We start from the raw sequence: 20,397 nt of genomic DNA, 5'->3' as shown, positions 1-20,397 counted from the left end.
CCCCCCTCCAACTCCATCAGCTCTGCCTGGGTGGAGGGCCGGACCACCGAGGGCTCCCCCACCTGGGGAGGGGCTGCGCCTGCCCCGGAGGCACTCTTGGCTGCTGGGTCTTTACCTTCTGGGCGACCACTGGCCTGGCTCTGAGTCTGAGGATGGCCGTTTCAGCCCGAAACTTCTCAGAAGAGGAGGAGTTGGAAACTTCTCAGGAGGAGTTGGAAACTCCTCCCACCAACTCGGAGCCCCTCCACCGGCATGAGTGCAGCTCCTTCTTCAGTGCCCACTTCAGCTCCTGCGGCTGCCAGCTCTTGGCTTGAAGCTGAAGCTCAAGCTCTTGAACCATACTTGTTTCTCTAACAACTGTCACTGCCAGCATCTGCTTTTAGGGCAGTTTGCAGCTCTCAGACCCGCCAGTCTCCTTTTCCAGGAAGTGTGCAGTTCCTGCCACTGTTGGGACTCAGTCTGCAGCTCATCCTGGAGCTTTTGACCAGCTCAGCCTTTTGCACAAAGCTTTCAGTTTTTTCTCACAGAGCTGTATAAACCACTCCGCCCACAACCCCCAGCAGGCTCTCCTCTACCAGGGAACAGCCACTCCTCTATCCTCCCCTTCAAAGGGGTCAGCAGCTCCATACCAATCTGACCCAAATCCTGCTGACTACACCATATATAACGGCTGAGGCCAGGTAGGTCCATATTGTATTCTGGCAGATGGTAGAGAAACTGCAGAGCCAGAAAGGGTCGGGTCATTCCTGTTTAATAGATTCTTGCAATGGCGGATGAGCCCACAGGCAGGGAAAACTCTCATGTCAGCAGGCACACGAACAGCAGAAGGGCCTCGCAGTGGCGGGAAGGCAGTCCGCAGTCCGCCCTGAGGGCAAGCCTGTAGCCTTACACAGAGTACGCACACATGGCTGTGCCCCGTGCTCACACACCAGTCATGCAGAGTGCAAGCGAGCAAGCCCGACACAGCTGTTTTCCCAGTACTGTCTCTGCCGGTTTCGGCCTCACCTAGTGCTTTGCATTTCTATTTTGTTGGGCATTTTATTTTGTGTTTGAGTTTGAACCTGGCCATGTCTTTTTGATCTTGTGCTCTTAGTTTTTATTGGCCCATGCTATATGTTTGAAGCAGAGTGGACGCATGAGAGTATGAACTCATTGTGCTCTCTTAACTGTAGGAAGTCCTTAACGAAATCACTAAAGAGTTCTTTCAAGTCCCTATTCAAAGACTGTAATATTCTGAGGAGATCTTCATAAAGGTGATATTTTTTTCTTTGTATTGGAGACAACATACTTTATTCGGTATTTTCCCCCAGAAGACTCTTTGGAAAATATTCTTAGAGAAAACAGCAACCCGCTACCCCACAAGTTGTCTGTCTGCTGTCTCCCAGCCCATGTCCCTCTTTAGAATGTTCTGATTTATCCGCTCATACATTTGTCTCTCCCACTGGGATCTAAGCCCCATGGGAGCAGAAACGTTCTCTTTTTTCTTTTGTAGCCCTAGTTCCTTTACAATAGCGTCTGTCACATGGTGGACCCACAATAATATTTGGATAATCACTGAATCAGTCACTGAAGCCTGACTTCATGGTCATAATGAGAGATGCCTGCTGCATGGCCTTCCGTGAGTGCTGGGAAGCAGATACTGTGACTAGTGTTGTCTGATGCCCACCTTCATTCATCAGAATCGAGTCATTGAGTGCCTGCTCTGGGCCAGGCACTGACTTCCAGGTGTTTTTGTATCTGATTAATTTTCTGTAACCCTTTTCCATGTTCCCGCCTGTCCACTGTCAGTCACTGGATTTCATTACGAGTCTTAGAGATGAACAGAGTGAGTAGGTAGTGCTGATTGGGGGTGGAGTGAAGCTAGGCGCCTGGCCGGCTCACTGTAATGAAGGCCAGGGCTTCGGGTATGTACTAGAGCCAGGCCAGGCCCTTCCTCTTGTAGAGCTTCCATCCCAGTGGGTCAGACAGACGCAGGGCTCTTGAAACAGTGCATCACTTAATAACAGCGTAGCTGTGTGGGAATCACTGTGGCTACAGAGGCCTCTTGTCCCCTCAGTGCACGTTCTCCTGTGGAGCAGTCTCTGTGGCTGAGGAAGCCGCAGTGATTGGGGGAGCTCTGCCTGGAGCCTTAGCTCTGCACCCTTTTCCTGATGTCTGTGTCCCGGCTGGCCCAGGCCCGGGACCGTTGGCTGAGCATTCCTGGAACCTCTGCCCCGAGGACGCATCCTGACATGCCGGTAGATGGTGCAGGGGCATGTGGGCATGTGGAAGAGCCTGTCTGCTGCCCCACTGGCCCCTAATGAATAGCCACAGCAGAGCCTCAAAACAATTTTTGTTTTCAGATGTCATCTTCCTGCTTGGCTGGGACTGTTGGCCAGAAACTGGCAGGTCCAGGGCCCTGAGAGGTCTCGCTGGGGCCAGCTGCGATGGCACCAGGGATAGTGAACTGTTAGTGCTGGCTGAGGGGCCAGAGCAGACTGGCTGTGCGCGCATTCCTGGGACATGCCTCAGCACCATGCTTTGAAACACCCTGCAAGAAATCCCCGGCATTCATCTCACTGTTTGTATTTAGCTTTTTGAAGTGTTGGCATTCCATAGGCATTCCAGAAGCCTTCTTGGCATTTTTAGATATTTTACAGCTGCCTCAGGAGCCAAGTTACTACTCTTCTCTGTTCTCCAGGTAAGGAGAAAAATACACAAGAAAAGGCTAGCAGTTCATTCACGCGTACGGGCCACTCAGTGGTCTAGCTGGCTTTAGAACTTGACTCTTGGGTGGTCAGTCTGTTGCCAGCCCCGGCTGGCCGGGGGTTTTCCTGAAGGCAGTGTGGTTCTCTAATCCCAAGCTTTTCTTTAGACTGCTGTGTTGTCAGCTTCTCGTTACCAGCCCACCCTCCCACTCCGATGCCCACTGGGGCTTCAGAAAGGTTTAATGCCAGGGGGAGTAGCAATGCCAGGGAAATTGGCTTGCAGAATATTAGTTCTTGTCCCGCCTGGTGTTTCTGAATAGTTCAAACCCATGCGCTCATACCATAGTGTTTTTGGAAGGGAGAAGCCCAGAACTCAGAGCCACACTAACTTGGGTTCATGGTCCACTTCAGTTGTTGACTGGCTTTGTGCTCTTGTGGTCAGGAGAATTAAGTGACACAGGAGCCTAGAATGGTGTCTGAGCACACTTGACCCTTCACAGGGGGCAAATGGAAAGCAGATGGCATTATTTCTACTACAAACACCAAGTTTGTCTGCCAGAGTGCTTAGACCCCACTTTGCCATGATGTTGGTGACCCCTGGTGGTGGCCTGCAGTGACCATGCCCCTTTCTGTGGGGTGTTCTTTAACCGCTACCCAGTCCAGTGGAGTCCCACTTCAGGTTTATATGTTTGTTATACCTGAGTAAGCGGGGAACCTGGTGGAATTAGGCAATTATTTGAGGTCACTCAGCTAGTTAAGGGTGAGGGGGGTTCAGCCCCACGTCTGCTGGTTCCATGTGGCTTGTCCTGGTCACCCAAGCCCCTCAGCCTAACTGTGACTGTGAGGGAGGGTCCTCGGCTGTGTGCACTAGCATTTCTGTTTGTCCCCCTACGGTGGATGAGAGAGCAGGTGTGCCCCAGCTCCAGGATTCTGGGGTCCCCCAGGCTCCCCGACCCCTGAGGCAGGGAGTGTGCCTCACCAGAAGAAGGGCATTTGGGCACCCTGCCTCTGACAACTTAGAAAGTGCATCCCTGGCATGGTGAGGGGCCAGGTGTAGCAGTTCTCTGGCCAGGCCCTGTTTCTGCTGAGATCCAAACCCCAGCTGTGAGCTCTGGGTCACTTAGCCCCTCTGTTTCTTCCTCTACCCTAGGGGATCATAACAGTTCTACCTACCTTTTAGAGAAACTGGAAGGACCAATGGAAGGATCCGTGGAGGCACTTGGACCAGTACCTGGCACAGACACTAGTTAGCATTCGGAAATGTTACTGCTTGTCATCTGCGAGATGGTTCTAGCAATGGCCTACCTTGTAGTTTCGCGGTGAAATTTAAACACAGCTAGATTTCAGTTTGTCACACCTGTTGTTCTCCTTGTTAATGTTACTGTGAGCCGAGTCACCGTCAGTTTCTCCTTGCAGCCCCAGCCGAACCGCTCTGGTTAACCTGGGCTTTGTTCTCTTCCCACCAGGCCAGGGAGCTGGAGAACCAAGAGGCAGAGCTGAGACGCCACAGCACCTTCTGTACAGAACAGCTGGAGCACATCGAGAGGAAGGTGAGGCGGGGGCTTAGCTGCCTCCTTTGGGGCCAGGTTAGAGGAAGAGGGGGGCGGACAGGCCTCAGTGCCCGTTCGCCCCAATAGCCAGTCACCCTGCAGACATGTCCTCCTGCATGCCACAGCGAGCCACAGCCCAACCTTTCAACAAGTGGCAATCAGAGATCTTTTTGTTGAATGCGGCTGGCTCATTACAGTTCCATTTTAGAAAAAAATCATCTCACCACAGGGCGGTGCTGAGAACCAGCATACTTTTCTTGCTTTAGTTAAGCTGCATTGAGTAAAAATAATAATAGCATCAAGTCTTGCTATACAAATATATTGAAGTTGTATTATTGATTTTCTTCCAAGAGTTGGGGAGATCAAAGTGCAGTACAGCTACACTGCTTTTCTAAGGACGAACGAGCCTTTGAAGTGCATGTGATTCAAAGACATTGTCATCATTCCTTTTTTAAAAGCCTGCAACAGTTCTTGAAAATTCATTTGGTAACTTGCTTACTTTTTTTTTGGGGGGGGGTGTTCATTTGTTGATCATGACATATTTTTTCAAAGAAATGATTTAAAGTGTGAGAAGGGATGGTTGGGAGGGTAGAGAAATGGTTCTTTCACCTGCAAGGGACAGCATGCCCAGCAACCAGAGCCGTCAGCTGTGGCAGGCAGATCTTTGAGGATTGTTTGTCACGATTTGGAGCTTTGAAATTGACGGTTTGCTGAGGGGCGTGGTTTTCACAGGGTTTTTCTCCCATGGCACGCCACACTAGAAGCCTGGCAGAATCACTTGCTTCTGCGTTTCTAGGCAGTGGGACGTGAGGGAGCTTCCTCCCTGCATCGTGGACACCCCTGCCTGCCCACCGTCCGTGGGTGTTTAAGGGACCCCCAGAATAGCAACGTGAACACAGAGTGTCGATAGGGGCAGCCTGTGGTTCCGAGGGTTGGCAGGGTGCCCCAAGCTGCGTACGGCGGTGGCCCCTTAGCAAGAATGCACTTTGTGGAACAGCCTCACACCCAGGTCTGACGGTAGCTGTAATGACAAGGATGGTGATTTGAAATCCTGAAAAAGGGTAAGAAAAAAAAAATTCCACCAACCATATCTCTAATTATCACAGTTGCCCATATGTTCATAAGCACTTTTTTGTTGTTGTTATGCATACAATTTTATAGTCGCCTACTGTGCTGCTTCTGCATTTTTCTCTTTGGTTTGGCTCCTAGAAGCATGTGTTTGTTTGGGACGGAAGGCAAGTAGCCTCACAACACTTTTCCTTCCCTAAAATCTGTTTTGGTCGGCACCCTGCTCTCGACTACAGTTCTCCTCTCCAAAACCAGCCCTCAGCTTTCCTCGAGAAGAGGAAAGTCTCCTGGAGGACTTTTCCTTCTTTCTCACCTGGCCTCCCTCCTCATTGTGAAGTCCACACTCCTGTATGCAGATGGAGGCTTTTATTTTTTAATGAGGTTTTCCTACCCGGTTGTAAACAGTTATTGACTGAGTCCAGAAGGAGGTTCAGAAACGTGGTCCCCTTTCTGACTCTTAAGCACTAGCGTTTTGCTAGGGATACTGCAAAGGAGTAAAGTGCCTGTCTCTCACATCTCAGGAACTGGAGGTTGGTGGGGGAACCAGGGAATGGAGGGGGCTGGGAGAAGGGGATCAAGGAGGCACAGTCAAAAGCTTAATTGTATCGGTTTTGAAAAAAAGTTTTCCATTTTCTTTATGGATAATTTTATTCCCTTAATGGCTCGGGAGGATGAAAACGCAGCATCCAACAATCTCTTTTATTAACTGTTGCTTTTATGTAATCTGCTTTCATTTGTTGAATACTCTCAGACCTTGACATTTCAGTTTCTGCACACACAGTGCCAGGGCCTTCCAATCATCAACCTACTTTTCTTTTCTTCTCTTTTTTTTTTTTTTTTTCCAGTTCCTTTTAAGTTTAGAATTTGATGGTGGAAACCTGTGCAGGGAGAAATGCGGAACAGTTGTTGAATCACCCTCAGCCACCCTAGAGTATTGGATGAGAGGAGGTTGGGCATGGGCAGAGGCCTGGGCTCTTGGAGGCCTCCGGGAGTGCTGACAGGCCTCTTGGAGGACCCATGCTGCCCTTCTTGCTGTAGGGTAATGGCCTGGAGTGCTAGGCCACTGTGCCTGGCACGTGGGGAAAGCGTGCACAGAATCCAGACTCATTTTCTTTTCTTTTTTAATTTTGAAATTAAATTTAATGGAGTCACATTGGTCAATAAGAGTCCATAGTTGTCAGGTAAACATTTTTATAGCATTTGAACTTTTGAGTATGTTGTGTGTTCCTCACCCAAAGTCAAATCATTTTCTACTCTTCCCTCCTCCCCCCTCCCCCTGGTAACCACTTCACTTTTAGCTCTGTCCATGCGTCTCAGTTTCATAGCCCCCCTATTTGTAATATATATTTGCCAGGCTCGTTTTCAGGGAGGAGGAGACCTGTTGACCGTTCTGTACTGCAGTGTTTATTCCCTGGATGACTGTTCTTGAGTCCAGAAACCTTATTCTGTAGTGCTCTTACGCTTTATAATCTTTCTGAGTCATTGTCCTCACACCCAGACTGCAGGATCTAAGGGAGGAGTGTTTTCCCTCTCACTGCAGAGAGCAGTGCGTTGCTGGTGGTGCCTCGCGGGGGTCCCGGGGCGCTGGGAGCACACTCTGGTGCTCGCACAGCTGAGACCCAGCGGGCAGCAGGCTGGCGATGGACCTGGGCCTGCGTGCCGCTCCGTGTTGTCACAGTCTGCCACCACTGTGCCCTCTCCTGTCTCAGTTTCTTCATCCGTCAAATGGAGACGCTGCTGCTTTCTTCCAGGGAGCTGGTGGGGGCACTGGACAAGGGCACGTCTGCAGAACTGCTGGTGTGTGTGACAGCTCCACTCCCCGGGGCGCAGCAGATTGGGGATTCTGTTTCAAGTCCTGATGCCTCAGGTTTGGCTTCAATGTTTGATGCGGGCATGTGCACACGCGGATGTGTGCTGAGCTGGGCTTCTCTTACAGGATGGCCCACTCTCTAGGATGGGCTTTCCTCAGGTGACTGCCACGGAGCCCCTTCAGCATACAGGGTAGACGAGGGCTCTGTGACAATCAGCGTGGGGACCGTGTGCTGCTCACAACTGGGTATTTCTCACATGCTGGGAGTGAGGGAGCAAGGCCATTTTCATTGCCACACATGAGTGTACAGCCCAGGAGGGCATAGCTCTCTACTACTTGTGAACCTCTGCCATCTTCACTAGTCTCCCAGAACCCTTTCTCAGCTGAGCTGCCACTTTTGTGATTTCCTGTAAGGAAAAAAGCAAGTAGGGGTGAGCTCCCCCCACACCACACCTGGACTCAGCTGTCCCGGGGCTGAGCGTGACTTGTGCCACTTCAGAACCAGCATGTTTACTGTCTCCTAGCACAACCCTTGGTGCTGAGTGGCTCTGAGCTAGACCCTGGCAGCTGCTGAGCTGACCGCTTATCTGCCTTCCACTGCGGGGTCAAGAAGGATGAGGAGATGAGAGCGCTCTGAAGCCCCACAGACCTCCACCCTAATTCTGCCTCAATAATTTGACAGCTTTATGACTCTGAGCAATTGTTTAAACTCTATAGCTTCAGTTTCCTTATCTTTGAAATGGAATTTTTTTTTAATAATTTTAATTTTTTAATGGGGCAACTTCAATAAATCAGGATACATATATTCAAAGATAACAAGTCCAGGTTATCTTGTCGTTCAATTATGTTGCATACCCATCACCCAAAGTCAGATTGTCCTCTGTCACCTTCTATCTAGTTTTCTTTGTGCCCCTCCCCCTCCCCTCCCTCTCCCCCCTCCCCCCCGTAACCACCACACTCTTATCAATGTCTCTTAGTTTCACTTTTATGTCCCACCTACGTATGGAATAATGCAGTTCCTGTTTTTTTTTTGATTTACTTATTTCACTTCGTATAATGTTATCAAGATCCCACCATTTTGCTGTAAATGATCCAATGTCATCATTTCTTATGGCTGAGTAGTATTCCATAGTGTATATGTGCCACATCTTCTTTATCCAGTCACCTGTTGACGGGCTTTTTGGTTGTGAAATGGAAATTTTAAGACCAGCCTACCAGTTGTTTTGGGAATGAGTAGTCATTTCTACAAGTACCTGAGACAGAGGTATACTAGTTCTCTCATGTTATTTCCACCCCTTTCCCCTTATTTATAAATGCTTAGCCATTTATTAAGTCCACATTTATTTAATTCTGCTAAATGCCCAGAGATAGTTCAGACAGTTGCGGTTCCTGCTTCACGGAGTTGAAAGTCCAGTTTGTAAAGGCGGGAAGTATTGAAGGTTCGGACCCCTGAAGGGTGGATGCCGGAGCCAGCTGCATGGCCAGAGGACGTTCCGCTATATAACAGTAGTCTCATTTCCCAGACTCAGCGCTTGCCAAGTGGAGAGGGCATGTTGGGGTCTATTTTCAAAGACTGAGGCAGGGAGAAAGGAAACTCAGAAATGTAAGTGTTCTTTCTGGGTTTGGGGCTCCCCCCCCCCACGTATTTCTCACTTCTCTCCCTTCGGTACTCCCGCCAGCCCAGCGTTGACATGGGAGGAGTCAGTCCTTCCTCCTGGCTTTGCCTTTGCTTCTGCTCTGGCTTTTTCTGTGGAACGACTGTCATGTGATCCTGCCAAGCCTGCAGCCTTCTCGGTGACAGCACTAAGCAGCTCCCTGCCTGCTGTCTCTGAGGGTGTCAGAGCCTGTCGGCAGAACGGCAGCTGCTCTTGGCTTCAGAGAAGAGCAGTTCAGTACAGGGAATTCCACTTCACAAGGAAAGATGGGCCGTTGGTCAGAAACATGTGAAAAGGCCCAGCCTCACAGACATGGAGCTGTGGTCATGCCCCAAGGCTGCACAGTCTCAGCGGAAAGGCTGCAGGAACGGCGGCGCCCCAAGTGCTAGAAGGCTGTGGTTTAACCCACACTCTCAAACTCTGCTGACGGTGTGAACGGGCCCCTGAAAACTGGTAGGCAGTGTCTGTTGAGGCAGAATGATGGCATACCCTCTGACCTGGCCCTGCACCCACAGAGCGCCTCTGGCCTCACCACGAGAAACGCTGTGGGGTGGTCACAGCATCACTGCATCACTCATCACAGCCCCAAGCTGTCAACACTGGGACAGTCATCATGCTGGAGGCCGACAGAGGACAAGGACAAGCAAGTTTCAGCACCAGGCAGCGATGTGGGAAACACCCACAGAGCACTGGGCACCCAGGCCAGAGGACAGCATGTGCACAGTGGACGGGCCCATTTCCATGATGCAGCAGACGGATCTGTGGTGTCAGCAAGGAGGGTCGTATTACCTTCTGAGGACAGTGACCACAGGAACGTGCAGGGGCTTGAAGGGTGTGGCGAGCTTCCCTTTCTTGGCCTGCGTGCCAGTTCTGCAGGTGTCTTCAGTGGTGGGAACTCCTCATGTGCTTAGAGGATCTTCGACCTTTCTGCCAGTATGTCACACTTAATAAAAAGGGGGAGACAGCTGAGGAAGGCAGGCCTGTCCTCGGGCACCCACAGAATCACCCGCCATTCCCTCTCCGGCAAACCCCTAGGCCATGTCCCCGTCGTGTGTTCTAGCACTTGCCACAGCGTCCTGTGACTCCTGGCATCCGTGGTCTCCTTGCTCTCCAGACAGTGAGGGTCTGGGAGCTCAGAGTTCTCGCTGGCCTGGCTCGTCAGGCTAATTCGTCACCCAGCGCTGGGGAGGCGCGGTCTGGAGTAGAATAGGCGCTCAGTCGATGTTTGCAGGAACAGTGAAAGAAGAGTGTGTGTGTGCACAAGCAGAAAACGGAAGTGGGCCTCTGGGAAGAAACTGGTGGAGCTCTTGACGAAAAGGCTTGTGGTAGCAGCTGTGTGTGGAGAGTGAGCAGGACGTGGAGAGGCGGGGCTTCTGGGTGGACACCTCAGCCACGGTGGTCAATGTGATAGTTAGCAGTGGTTGGTAAAGCTGTAAAACTGGGTCGGAGTCAGAATGTGAGGGACCTTGGATGACTGGTTGACACGTGGGCCTCCCTTTAGGATGATGTTGGGAGTTCTTAGGGGCTCTCAGCTGGAGAGAGATTGGAGCTGGGATATCCAGAACGGTGATCAAGAGAGAGGAAAGTTCAAGCAAGCCATGACAACACTGAGTAAGGTCACCGGTTTCATTCTAAACACGCACGTACCTGGTGTAGATGACCCCAGTGACTGAGACATGGCAGACAGGGCTCTGTGTCCTACAGTCTGACAGTCGCTACAGTTTTTATGAGCATGTGCTGTGTGCCAGGCTTTTTTATGTAACTTATCACATATCTTTGCTACAGCTCTGCAAGGTGGATTACGTTCCACATTTCACAAAGGGAGAAGCCGGGTAAAGTCAGAGCTCCAGCGTTCACATCACACTCCTCCCCAGACCACGCGCCCCTCACACCAGCTTGCGGGAATGGAGCTGGCAGCGCCCGCCTGCAGGCTGAGAGGACTGGGACCGAGAAGAGGCCTCCTGACCACTCTGAAATACGTGTAACACTGAAGGAGGATGGCAGTGGGGACTGAAGCTGGGTGACGTGCAGGGTTATCTGGGTCTGCAAACAAGGAGAGAACATTGTAGTTTCGGAGGGAATCACTTGGGCCCACTTATGGCAGGAGGACAATTCATAATGTCTCTCTGAAAGGGATGCGGTAGAAGCCGTTTCCAAGGGTGGCTGGGGTGCACGCGGTGAGATGGGCCAGTTCTGGGAGAAGCGTTCTCAGAGGAGTAGCCCTCTGTCCCGGGAGGTGGCGTGGAGTCCAGTTGTGTGGCGAGTGAGCGGTGTGTGTTGTTGGAAGAACTGCTGACAGCCAACTGTCGTCATAACCCGAAGACATAACCCCTGCATGTGGGGCGGCTTGACTTGCTTTGTGTTGGGCCCAAAGTCAGTACCAGAGACTCAGAGAAGTGCTTGCCATTTATGATACAAAACTGAGACAAAGCAAGTATTCCCAAAGTGGCATGCCAGCAGAGAGAGGCTGCAAGAGCGTGGGAATTCAGAAGAGGGAACAGATACAGTGATCTGAAAACAGCACAGCAAGAAACGGGCCCTAGTGGGGAGTAGCCCACCTGCCCTGACCGTCACAGGAGCCATCCTGTTCTGCTGAGCTGGTGGAAAGGAGTCCGGAACTTCTCCACCACGTAAGGCAAAGAAGAACACTTGCACACCAGTTACCCCCCAGTACCATTTTTGGTAATGGACCCAGCATAAAAATGACTATTTGTGTGTTCTCAATAGTGTGTGGAAGTGATAAGTGAAAGAGCACATTGCTAAGAGGTATAGAACAGCTTTTCTTAGCAAAGACGGGCTGTTTATCCTGTGCCAGCAGGACCCAGGGCCTTTGATGAACAGGGACAGTGAGAGAGCGGGAAACAGACACTGGGAACACTGCTCTAATCTGCATGGCAGCTGCCATCACTTTCACCAGCCAGCTATACAGTGTGACTGCCATTGCCCTCACTGTCCCCGGGCGTCCTACAACTAGTTTATAGTATAACCAGGATTCTACTTCCTTGCTGTTCTGTCAATTAGTCTTTTTTTACTATATAGTAATTACAGGCACTTGAGTTACATACTTTTATATCTTGGCTTCCACCACCCCCACCTCTACCTCTGCAACCATCACCTCACCCTTACCCCCCAACTCCTCCACCATCGCCTCCATCACCATTACCTCCACGACCACCTTCACCACCCTCACCTCCAGCACCACCGCCACCTCCTCCATTGCCTCCATCGTCATTACCTCCACAGCCACCTTCACCACCCTCACCTCCAGCACCACCGCCACCTCCACCATTGCCTCCATCGTCATTACCTCCACAGCCACCTTCACCACCCTCACCTCCAGCACCACCACCACCTCCCCCATCACCTCCATCACCATTACCTCCACGACCACCTTCACCACCCTCACCTCCAGCACCACCGCCACCTCCCCCATCACCTCCATCACCATTACCTCCACCACCACCTTCACCACCCTCACCTCCAGCACCACCACCACCTCCCCCATCACCTCCATCACCATTACCTCCACGACCACCTTCACCACCCTCACCTCCAGCACCACCACCACCTCCCCCATCGCCTCCATCGTCATTACCTCCACGACCACCTTCACCACCCTCACCTCCAGCACCACCACCACCTCCCCCATCGCCTCCATCGTCATTACCTCCACCACCACCTTCACCACCCTCACCTCCAGCACCACCACCACCTCCCCCATCACCTCCATCACCATTACCTCCACCACCACCTTCACCACCCTCACCTCCAGCACCACCACCACCTCCCCCATCGCCTCTATCACCGTTACCTCCACCACCACCTTCACCACCCTCACCTCCAGCACCACCGCCACCTCCCCCATCGCCTCCATCGTCATTACCTCCACCACCACCTTCACCACCCTCACCTCCAGCACCACCACCACCTCCCCCATCGCCTCCATCACTGTTACCTCCACGACCACCTTCACCACCCTCACCTCCAGCACCACCGCCACCTCCCCCATCGCCTCCATCGTCATTACCTCCACCACCACCTTCACCACCCTCACCTCCAGCACCACCGCCACCTCCCCCATCACCTCCATCACTGTTACCTCCACGACCACCTTCACCACCCTCACCTCCAGCACCACCGCCACCTCCCCCATCGCCTCCATCACCGTTACCTCCACCACCACCTTCACCACCCTCACCTCCAGCACCACCACCACCTCCCCCATCACCTCCATCACCGTTACCTCCACCACCACCTTCACCACCCTCACCTCCAGCACCACCACCACCTCCCCCATCGCCTCCATCACCGTTACCTCCACCACCACCTTCACCACCCTCACCTCCAGCACCACCGCCACCTCCCCCATCGCCTCCATCGTCATTACCTCCACAGCCACCTTCACCACCCTCACCTCCAGCACCACCGCCACCTCCCCCATCGCCTCCATCGTCATTACCTCCACAGCCACCTTCACCACCCTCACCTCCAGCACCACCACCACCTCCCCCATCACCTCCATCACCGTTACCTCCACCACCACCTTCACCACCCTCACCTCCAGCACCACCACCACCTCCCCCATCGCCTCCATCACCGTTACCTCCACCACCACCTTCACCACCCTCACCTCCAGCACCACCGCCACCTCCCCCATCGCCTCCATCGTCATTACCTCCACAGCCACCTTCACCACCCTCACCTCCAGCACCACCACCACCTCCCCCATCGCCTCCATCACCGTTACCTCCACCACCACCTTCACCACCCTCACCTCCAGCACCACCACCACCTCCCCCATCGCCTCCATCACCGTTACCTCCACCACCACCTTCACCACCCTCACCTCCAGCACCACCGCCACCTCCCCCATCACCTCCGTCATTACCGCCACAGCCACCTTCACCACCCTCACCTCCAGCACCACTGCCACCTCCCCCATCACTACCACCTCTATTTCTACCACCTCTGCTACCTTTACCTCCACTAGCACAGTCATCTTCACTCTCATCTCTGTTACATCCACCTTTACCTCTACCCCCACCATCTCTACCACTCTCGCCTCTACCACCATGTCCACCATCACCATCACATTCACCACCTTCATCACCTTCACTTCCGTCTCTTCCCACTTCACCTTCCCTGACTCTACTTTGTGTATTGCTTCTGGCATGCTTCTAAAAATCTGTTCTTTATTTCAGCCTCATCTTGTACTTTGAAAAAATCCTCTAGTTTATCTCAAGTAGCCTTTGAAGTAAGGAGAGAGTAGAGACTACAGTCCTGTTGCACACTTGGAGAAGCTGTGGCTTTTCTGGGATAGAGATCTGGAAAAAGAACCCCACTGAGCTGCTGGCCCACCTCCTCTTTGATCCGCACAGTACCTGAGTGATGTCACTTAGGTTTTATTGCATTGGGGGTGGGAAGTAGGGAAGGAGTGTCTACCGTGAACGGAAATGCAGACACGCAGGTTAAGGGGAGGTAGAAGGATTCACAGCCATTACACTTCAGAGCTAAGACCTAGTTCTTTCTAAATCCACATGTATAAAATTGGAATGATAGTAGTTCCTATCTTGTAGGTAGTTTCAGTTTTGAGAATTCAGTGGGTAAAATGTTGCTAACAAACTCTCCCTCTCTGTCTCCAAAGCTGGTTTACTTGGTGCTGAGTGGCTGACATTTGCTGAGTGTTCTCCGCTTGCAAAGCACTGGCTAAAGGAGTCCCTCCTTTGACCTTCACAAGAACCCAGTGATCTGGGTGATAAAATGACAACTGCCTTTGTTTGAGTCCTTACTGTGAAAGTGCCAGGTGTGTTTTAGACTCATGAATATACTAATTCATTACATCCTCAAAACAGTCTTACAAGGTAAGAACTATTATTAGTCCCACTTTACAGTTAAAGAAACAGGCTTTGAAGTAGGCAGCAGTTGCCACATGAATGATTTGGGGCCATTGGGAACAGATGGAATTTACTCAAAGTAGAATATGACATATTCATATATCATATGAATATGATAACATGAATCTCTCTGTTCCTATCTTCATACTTAACAACTTGCCACATTTTCTCATATCTATTCTCTTTTCCTTCTTTGTTCTTTACTAAAGTACTTTATAGAAAATTTCAGTGACCATGACTTTTTTCCCTACATACTTTGTGTGTCTTTTCAAAAGATGTATTGGACATTTTATTACATAAATACAATATTGTTTCTTGATTCAGAGAATTAACATTGATTCCCCTAGTATTCTCAAAAATACCTTTTTTTCAGTGTTTTTGTCTATCTTTTTGTTTGTTTCCGTAATAAGTCAAGCGCTACCAGTAGCACTACGTTGCCCCTGGTTCTCAGGCTGCCAGGGCTCTCGGCCCCTAGAACTGACCCTACCTCCTATTTCAGACCCACAAGTTATTGCAAAAACTCTTCAGGTTCTCACTTGCCCTTTTCTCCTTCACTCTCCTGACCCCAGTCCAGAAAGGTAAGGTGAAGGCTGTGGGGAGAGCCAGCCACGTGCTGTGTCGGGAGGGACATTTTCACGCCAGGCCAGGGCCAGGTCTCACTGGCGTGCTGGCTGGTCACAGCTGCGGATTCATGCCAATCCCTCTGTTACTGGTGCGAGGGCCCTCGTTATCATAGGCTCGATCTCTTGAAGGGGTCTCTGCACCACACCTGGCAGCGGCTACACTAACATGCAGTGCTTTCTGCCGCAGGGGCACTACTGGTTTTCCTCCAGCACAGTAAGTCCCCTAAATAGGTACTTACAGGTTGAAGAGCCCGAAGTGTCTGTCCCGTGTATGCAGTCTATCATGTGTCCTGCTGGAAAAGACCCGGTTACTCTATGTCTTTCCCTATCCTCTCCTTCTCAGCTCTTCTCTTCCCAGCCTGGATCACCTCAGCTTTTGTTTTTGATTGTTTTTAAGAGAGCAAGAAAGACTTAGGAAGGGAAAGAGATGAGAAGCATCAACTCATAGTTGCGGCACATTAGTTGTTTGATTGCTTCTCGTACGTTCCTTGACTGGGGCACTCCAGCCAAGCCAGTGACCCCTTGCTCAAGTCAGAGAACTTGGGCTTTGAGCCAGAGACCTTTGGGCTCAAGTCAGCAACCATGGGGTCATGTCTATGATCCCACGCTCAAGCTGGCGACTCTGTACTCAAGCTGGCAAGCCTGCTCTCAAGCCGGATGGGCCTGCACTCAAGTCGACATCCTCAGGGTTTTAACCTGGGACCTCAGTGTCCTAGGTCAGTGCTCTGTCCACACTGCGCCACCACTGGTCAGGCTGGGTCAGCTCAGTTTGACCCAGTGAATTCCCTTGGGCCTTTCCTTCCCACAGTGGTGGTGAGATGCTAAGAGGGAATCCAGAATTACCCTTTGGCTTCTCTACAGGTGCTCTGCCCCCCAACTGCACTGGCAACCAAGACCCGTCCAAGGCATTGTGCTCAAGGCTCTTGCTCTTCCTTTGTCCTCCCTCCACAATGGCAGCGCCTTGCTAATCTCTCTTGAATGGTAGCCGTCACCTCACCACTGTTGTTCTTTTGGCCAGACCCTCCTCCTGTGACTTGGCATCAACTTGTGTATTGTTTTTATAAATTTTTATTAATTTTTAATTTATTGTGTTTACATGGGTCACTGAATATAACTCCCTCACCCCCCAGGCATCTACTTGTTGCAGGACAACTCTCTGGGGAGCTCACCAGCAGCTCCCTGCTGCTTTCAGGAGAAAGCCGGGACTTCTCAGCCTTGCCCTGCCTTTGTTTTCTACCCCTCCCCATTACACCTGGCATGCTGCCGCGCCTCCGGCCTCTCCCAGGACGCCAGAATCACCCTGGAGGCCTTCTCTGAGCACTTCCTTCTGCCCCCTCTGCACCAGGCTCCACATACCTTACCTGCTGTTTTGTTGCTGAGTGAGCGCAGTACCGGGCTGTCGCGACAGATGACAGACAGCACTGACAGCAGAGCAGCTAGCCACAGCATGGGACTGGGGGCATGCAGTGGATGAAGGGGATTCACTGCATGGTGTTCGGTGCCAGCCGAGGGAGCCAGGACCCCTGCCCTGAAAACGCTGCCTCGGCAATCGGCATAGTGAGAATTAGACCTTAACCAGTCATGGGGCAGCATTGCCTTTTTAAAAATTGCTTATATTGCCTGACCGGGCAGTGGCGCAGTGGATAGAATGTCGGACTGGGATGCGGAGGACCCAGGTTCGAGACCCAGAGGACACCAGCTTGAGCGTGGACTCATCCGATTTGAGCAAAGCTCACCAGCTTGGACCCAAAGAGGCTGGCTCGAACAAGGAGTTACTCAGTCTGCTGAAGGCCCGCGGTCAAGGCACATATGAGAAAGCAATCAATGAACAACTAAGGTGTCACAACGAAAAACTGATGATTGATGCTTCTCATCTCTCCCTGTCTGTCTGTCCCTATCTATTCCTCTCTCTGTCTCTGTTAAAAAAATAAATAAATATCATAAATAAATAAATAAAAATTGCTTATATTTATTTCTTAAGTGACACATGTTCACAGTAGGAAAAACAGAAATTGCAGTAAGCCCAAGGAATAAAATGAAATTTACCAAATCAGTCCCCAACCTGGAGTGGTAACTGTTGCTGACACCTTTGTGAATACTGCCCAGACCTGATTCTGGTGTGGTGACATTGGTCATGGTATAGTCCTTGTAAAAACAGATTATACCCATCCATGTCATTTGGTAAACTTTTTTTTTCTTTCTCTTTTTATTTTATTTTTAATTAAAAATTTTTTAATTTATTGTTTTTTATTTATTTCTTCTCTTCCAAGTGAGAGGAGAGGAGATAGAGAGACAGACTCCCACATGTAAACAGACCGAGATCCACTTGGCAATCCCTGTCTTGGGCCAATGCTCTGTCTATCTGGGGCCATGCTCCTAACTGAGCTATTTTTAGCACCTGAGCTGGAAGCTCCACAGAGCCATGCTCAGCACCCAGGCGGCTGCGCTCTAATTAATCAAGCCATGGCTCTGGGAGGAGAAAGGAGAGAAGGAGGAGGGGGAGAGGTGGGGAAGCAGGTGGTTGCTTCAGCTGTGTGCCTTGACTGGGAATTGAACCCAGCACATTTACACTCCAGGCGAATGCTCTACCACTGAGACAATGAGCTTGGGCCAATTTAGAGTGATAACGTGGTTTCAAGTCTCCCATTCAATACAACACCCAGAGCCTCCTGCCTTGTGCCCCCATCTCCCCTTCCCCTCTGGGACTTGTTGCCCTGTTATCTATGTCTATATATTATGTATATATAATTTGGCTAAACCCTTCACCTTCTTTGATCCTGTCACCTCTTCCCCTTTCTCTCTGACAGCTGTCCTTCTGTTTTTTGTGACCCTGCTTCTGTTTATATTTTGTTCCTCAGTTTATTGTGTCTGTTAGTTTCCACATATAAGTGAGATCATATGATGTTTGTCTTTCTCTGCCTGGCTTATTTCACTTAGCATAATAATCGCCAGGTCCATCTAAGCTGTTGCAAAACATATGATTTCCTTTTTCATAGCCGCATAGTATTCCATTATGTAAATATAGCACTGCTTTTTTATCCATTTGTCCATTGTTGGACACTTGGACTGTTTCCAGATCTTGGCTATTGTAAACAATGCTACCATAAACATGGGGATGCATTTCTTCTTTTGAATCAGTGTTTGGGGGTTCTTAGATATATTCCTAAAAGTAGCATAGTGGAGTCAAAAGGCAGTTCCATATTTAATTTTTTGAGGAAACGCCATACTGTTTTCCAGAGTGTCTGTATTCCCACGAGCAATACAAGCGGGTTCCCTTTTCTCCACATCCTCGCCAGCACTTGTTCTGTGTTGATTTGTTAATGAGCACCATTCTGACAGGTGTGAGGTGGTATCTCATTGTGGTTTTAATTTGCATTTTTCTGATTATTAGCACCACTGAACATTTTTTATATGCCTGTTGGCCATCTGTATGTCCTCTTTGGGGAAGTGTCTCTTCAGTTCTCTTGCCCATTTTTTAATTGGATTGTTCACCTTCCTGGTGTTGAGTTTTAGAAGTTATTTATAAATTTTGGTTATTAACCCTTTGTCAGAGGTATAAGTGAATATATTCTCCCATTGAGTGCATTGTCTTTTTATTTTGTTAATGGTGTCTTTTGCTGTGCAAAAGCTCAATTTTCATTTTGATATAGTCCCATTTGTTCATCCTGTCCTTTATTTCACTTGCCCGTGGAGAAAAATCAGCAAAAATACTGCTACAAGAGATATCAGAGAATTTACTGCCTATGTTTTTTTTCAAGATGTTTATGCTTTCATGACTTACATTTAAGTCTTTTATCCATTTTTAGTTTATTTTTGTGAATGGTGTAAGTTGGTGGTCTAGTTTTATTTTTTTATTTTTTACATGTACCTGTCCAATTTTCCCAACACCATTTATTAAAGAGACTGTCTTTACTTCACTGTATGCTCTTACCTTCTTTGTCAAATATCAATTGACCATAAAGGTATGAGTTTATTTCTGTGTTCTCTGTTCTGTTCCATTGATCTGTATGCCTGTTCTTATGCCAGTACCACGCTGTTTTGAGTACAATGGCCTTGTAGTATAACTTGATATCAGAAAGTGTGATACCTCCCACTTTATACTTTATTTTCAAAATTGCTAAAGCTATTTGTGTTCTTTTTTGGTTCCATATAAATTTTTGGAATATTTGTTCTATATCTTTGAAGTATGCCATTGGTATTTTAATAGGAATTACATTGAATTTATAGATCGCTTTGGTTTAATATAGACATTTTAATGATGTTTATTCTTCCTATCCATGACCACAGTATATGCTTCCACTTGTTTGTATCTTCCTTGATTTCTTTTTCAATGTCTTATAATTTTCCGAGTACAAGTCTTTTACCTCCTTGGTTAAATTTATTCCTAGGTACTTTATTAATTTTTTTGGGGGGGATCCAATAGCAAAGGGGATTGTTTCCTTAATTTCTCTTTCAGATAGTTTATTGTTGGTGTATAAAAATGTAAATGATTTCTGAATATTAATTTTATATCCTGCCACCTTGCCAAATTCATTTATCAAGTCTATTAGTTTTCTGACTGAGACTTTGGGTTTTCTATGTACAGTATCATGTCATCAGCAAATAATGATGGTTTTACTTCTTCTTTTCCAATTTGGATGCCTTTTATTTCTTTTTCTTGTTTGATTGCTGTGGCTAGGACTTCCAGAGCTATGTTGAATAAGAGTGGTGAAAGGGGGCATACCTGCCTTGTTCCTGATCTTAAGGGCATTGTTTTTAATTTTTTCCCTTTGAGTATGATGTTGTTGGTGGGTTTGTCATAGATGCCTTTATCATGTTGAAGTATGTTTCCTGTATTCTCACTTTGCTGAGAGTTTGATCATAAATGGGTGATGGATTTTATCAAATGCTTTTTCTGCATCCATTGATATAATCATGTGATTTTTATCCTTCCTTTTGTTTATGTGATGAATCACATTGAATGATTTGTAAATATTGTTACTAGCCTTGCTGCCCTGGAACAAATCCTACTTGATCATGATGTATGATTTTTGTAATGTATTGCTGGATGCAGTTTGCTAATATTTTGTTGAAAATTTTAGCATCCATGTTCATCAGGGATACTGGCCTA

At 49.2% G+C, this 20,397-nt stretch overlaps 1 protein-coding gene across 2 annotated transcripts in view; it reads left to right on the top strand.

The window, feature by feature from the left end:
• The window catches only part of CHCHD6 (coiled-coil-helix-coiled-coil-helix domain containing 6), a 347,090-nt gene that overhangs the window by 179,753 nt on the left and 146,940 nt on the right, over positions 1-20,397 (top strand). Inside the window, exon 5 of one of the 2 annotated variants that reach the window (XM_066247224.1) lies at positions 4,154-4,237. The exons of the other annotated variant lie outside the window; for it this stretch is intronic. Within the exon in view, the coding sequence (XP_066103321.1) occupies positions 4,154-4,237 (84 nt within the window). The remainder of the gene's footprint in view (positions 1-4,153; positions 4,238-20,397) is intronic. 2 annotated transcript variants of the gene reach the window in all.

This window comes from Saccopteryx bilineata, chromosome 11 (assembly GCF_036850765.1).
Source record: "Saccopteryx bilineata isolate mSacBil1 chromosome 11, mSacBil1_pri_phased_curated, whole genome shotgun sequence".
NCBI classification, from domain to species: domain Eukaryota; kingdom Metazoa; phylum Chordata; class Mammalia; order Chiroptera; family Emballonuridae; genus Saccopteryx; species Saccopteryx bilineata.
The sequence above is the reverse complement of the archived record's forward strand: the minus strand, read 5'-3'. Positions and strand labels throughout refer to the sequence as shown.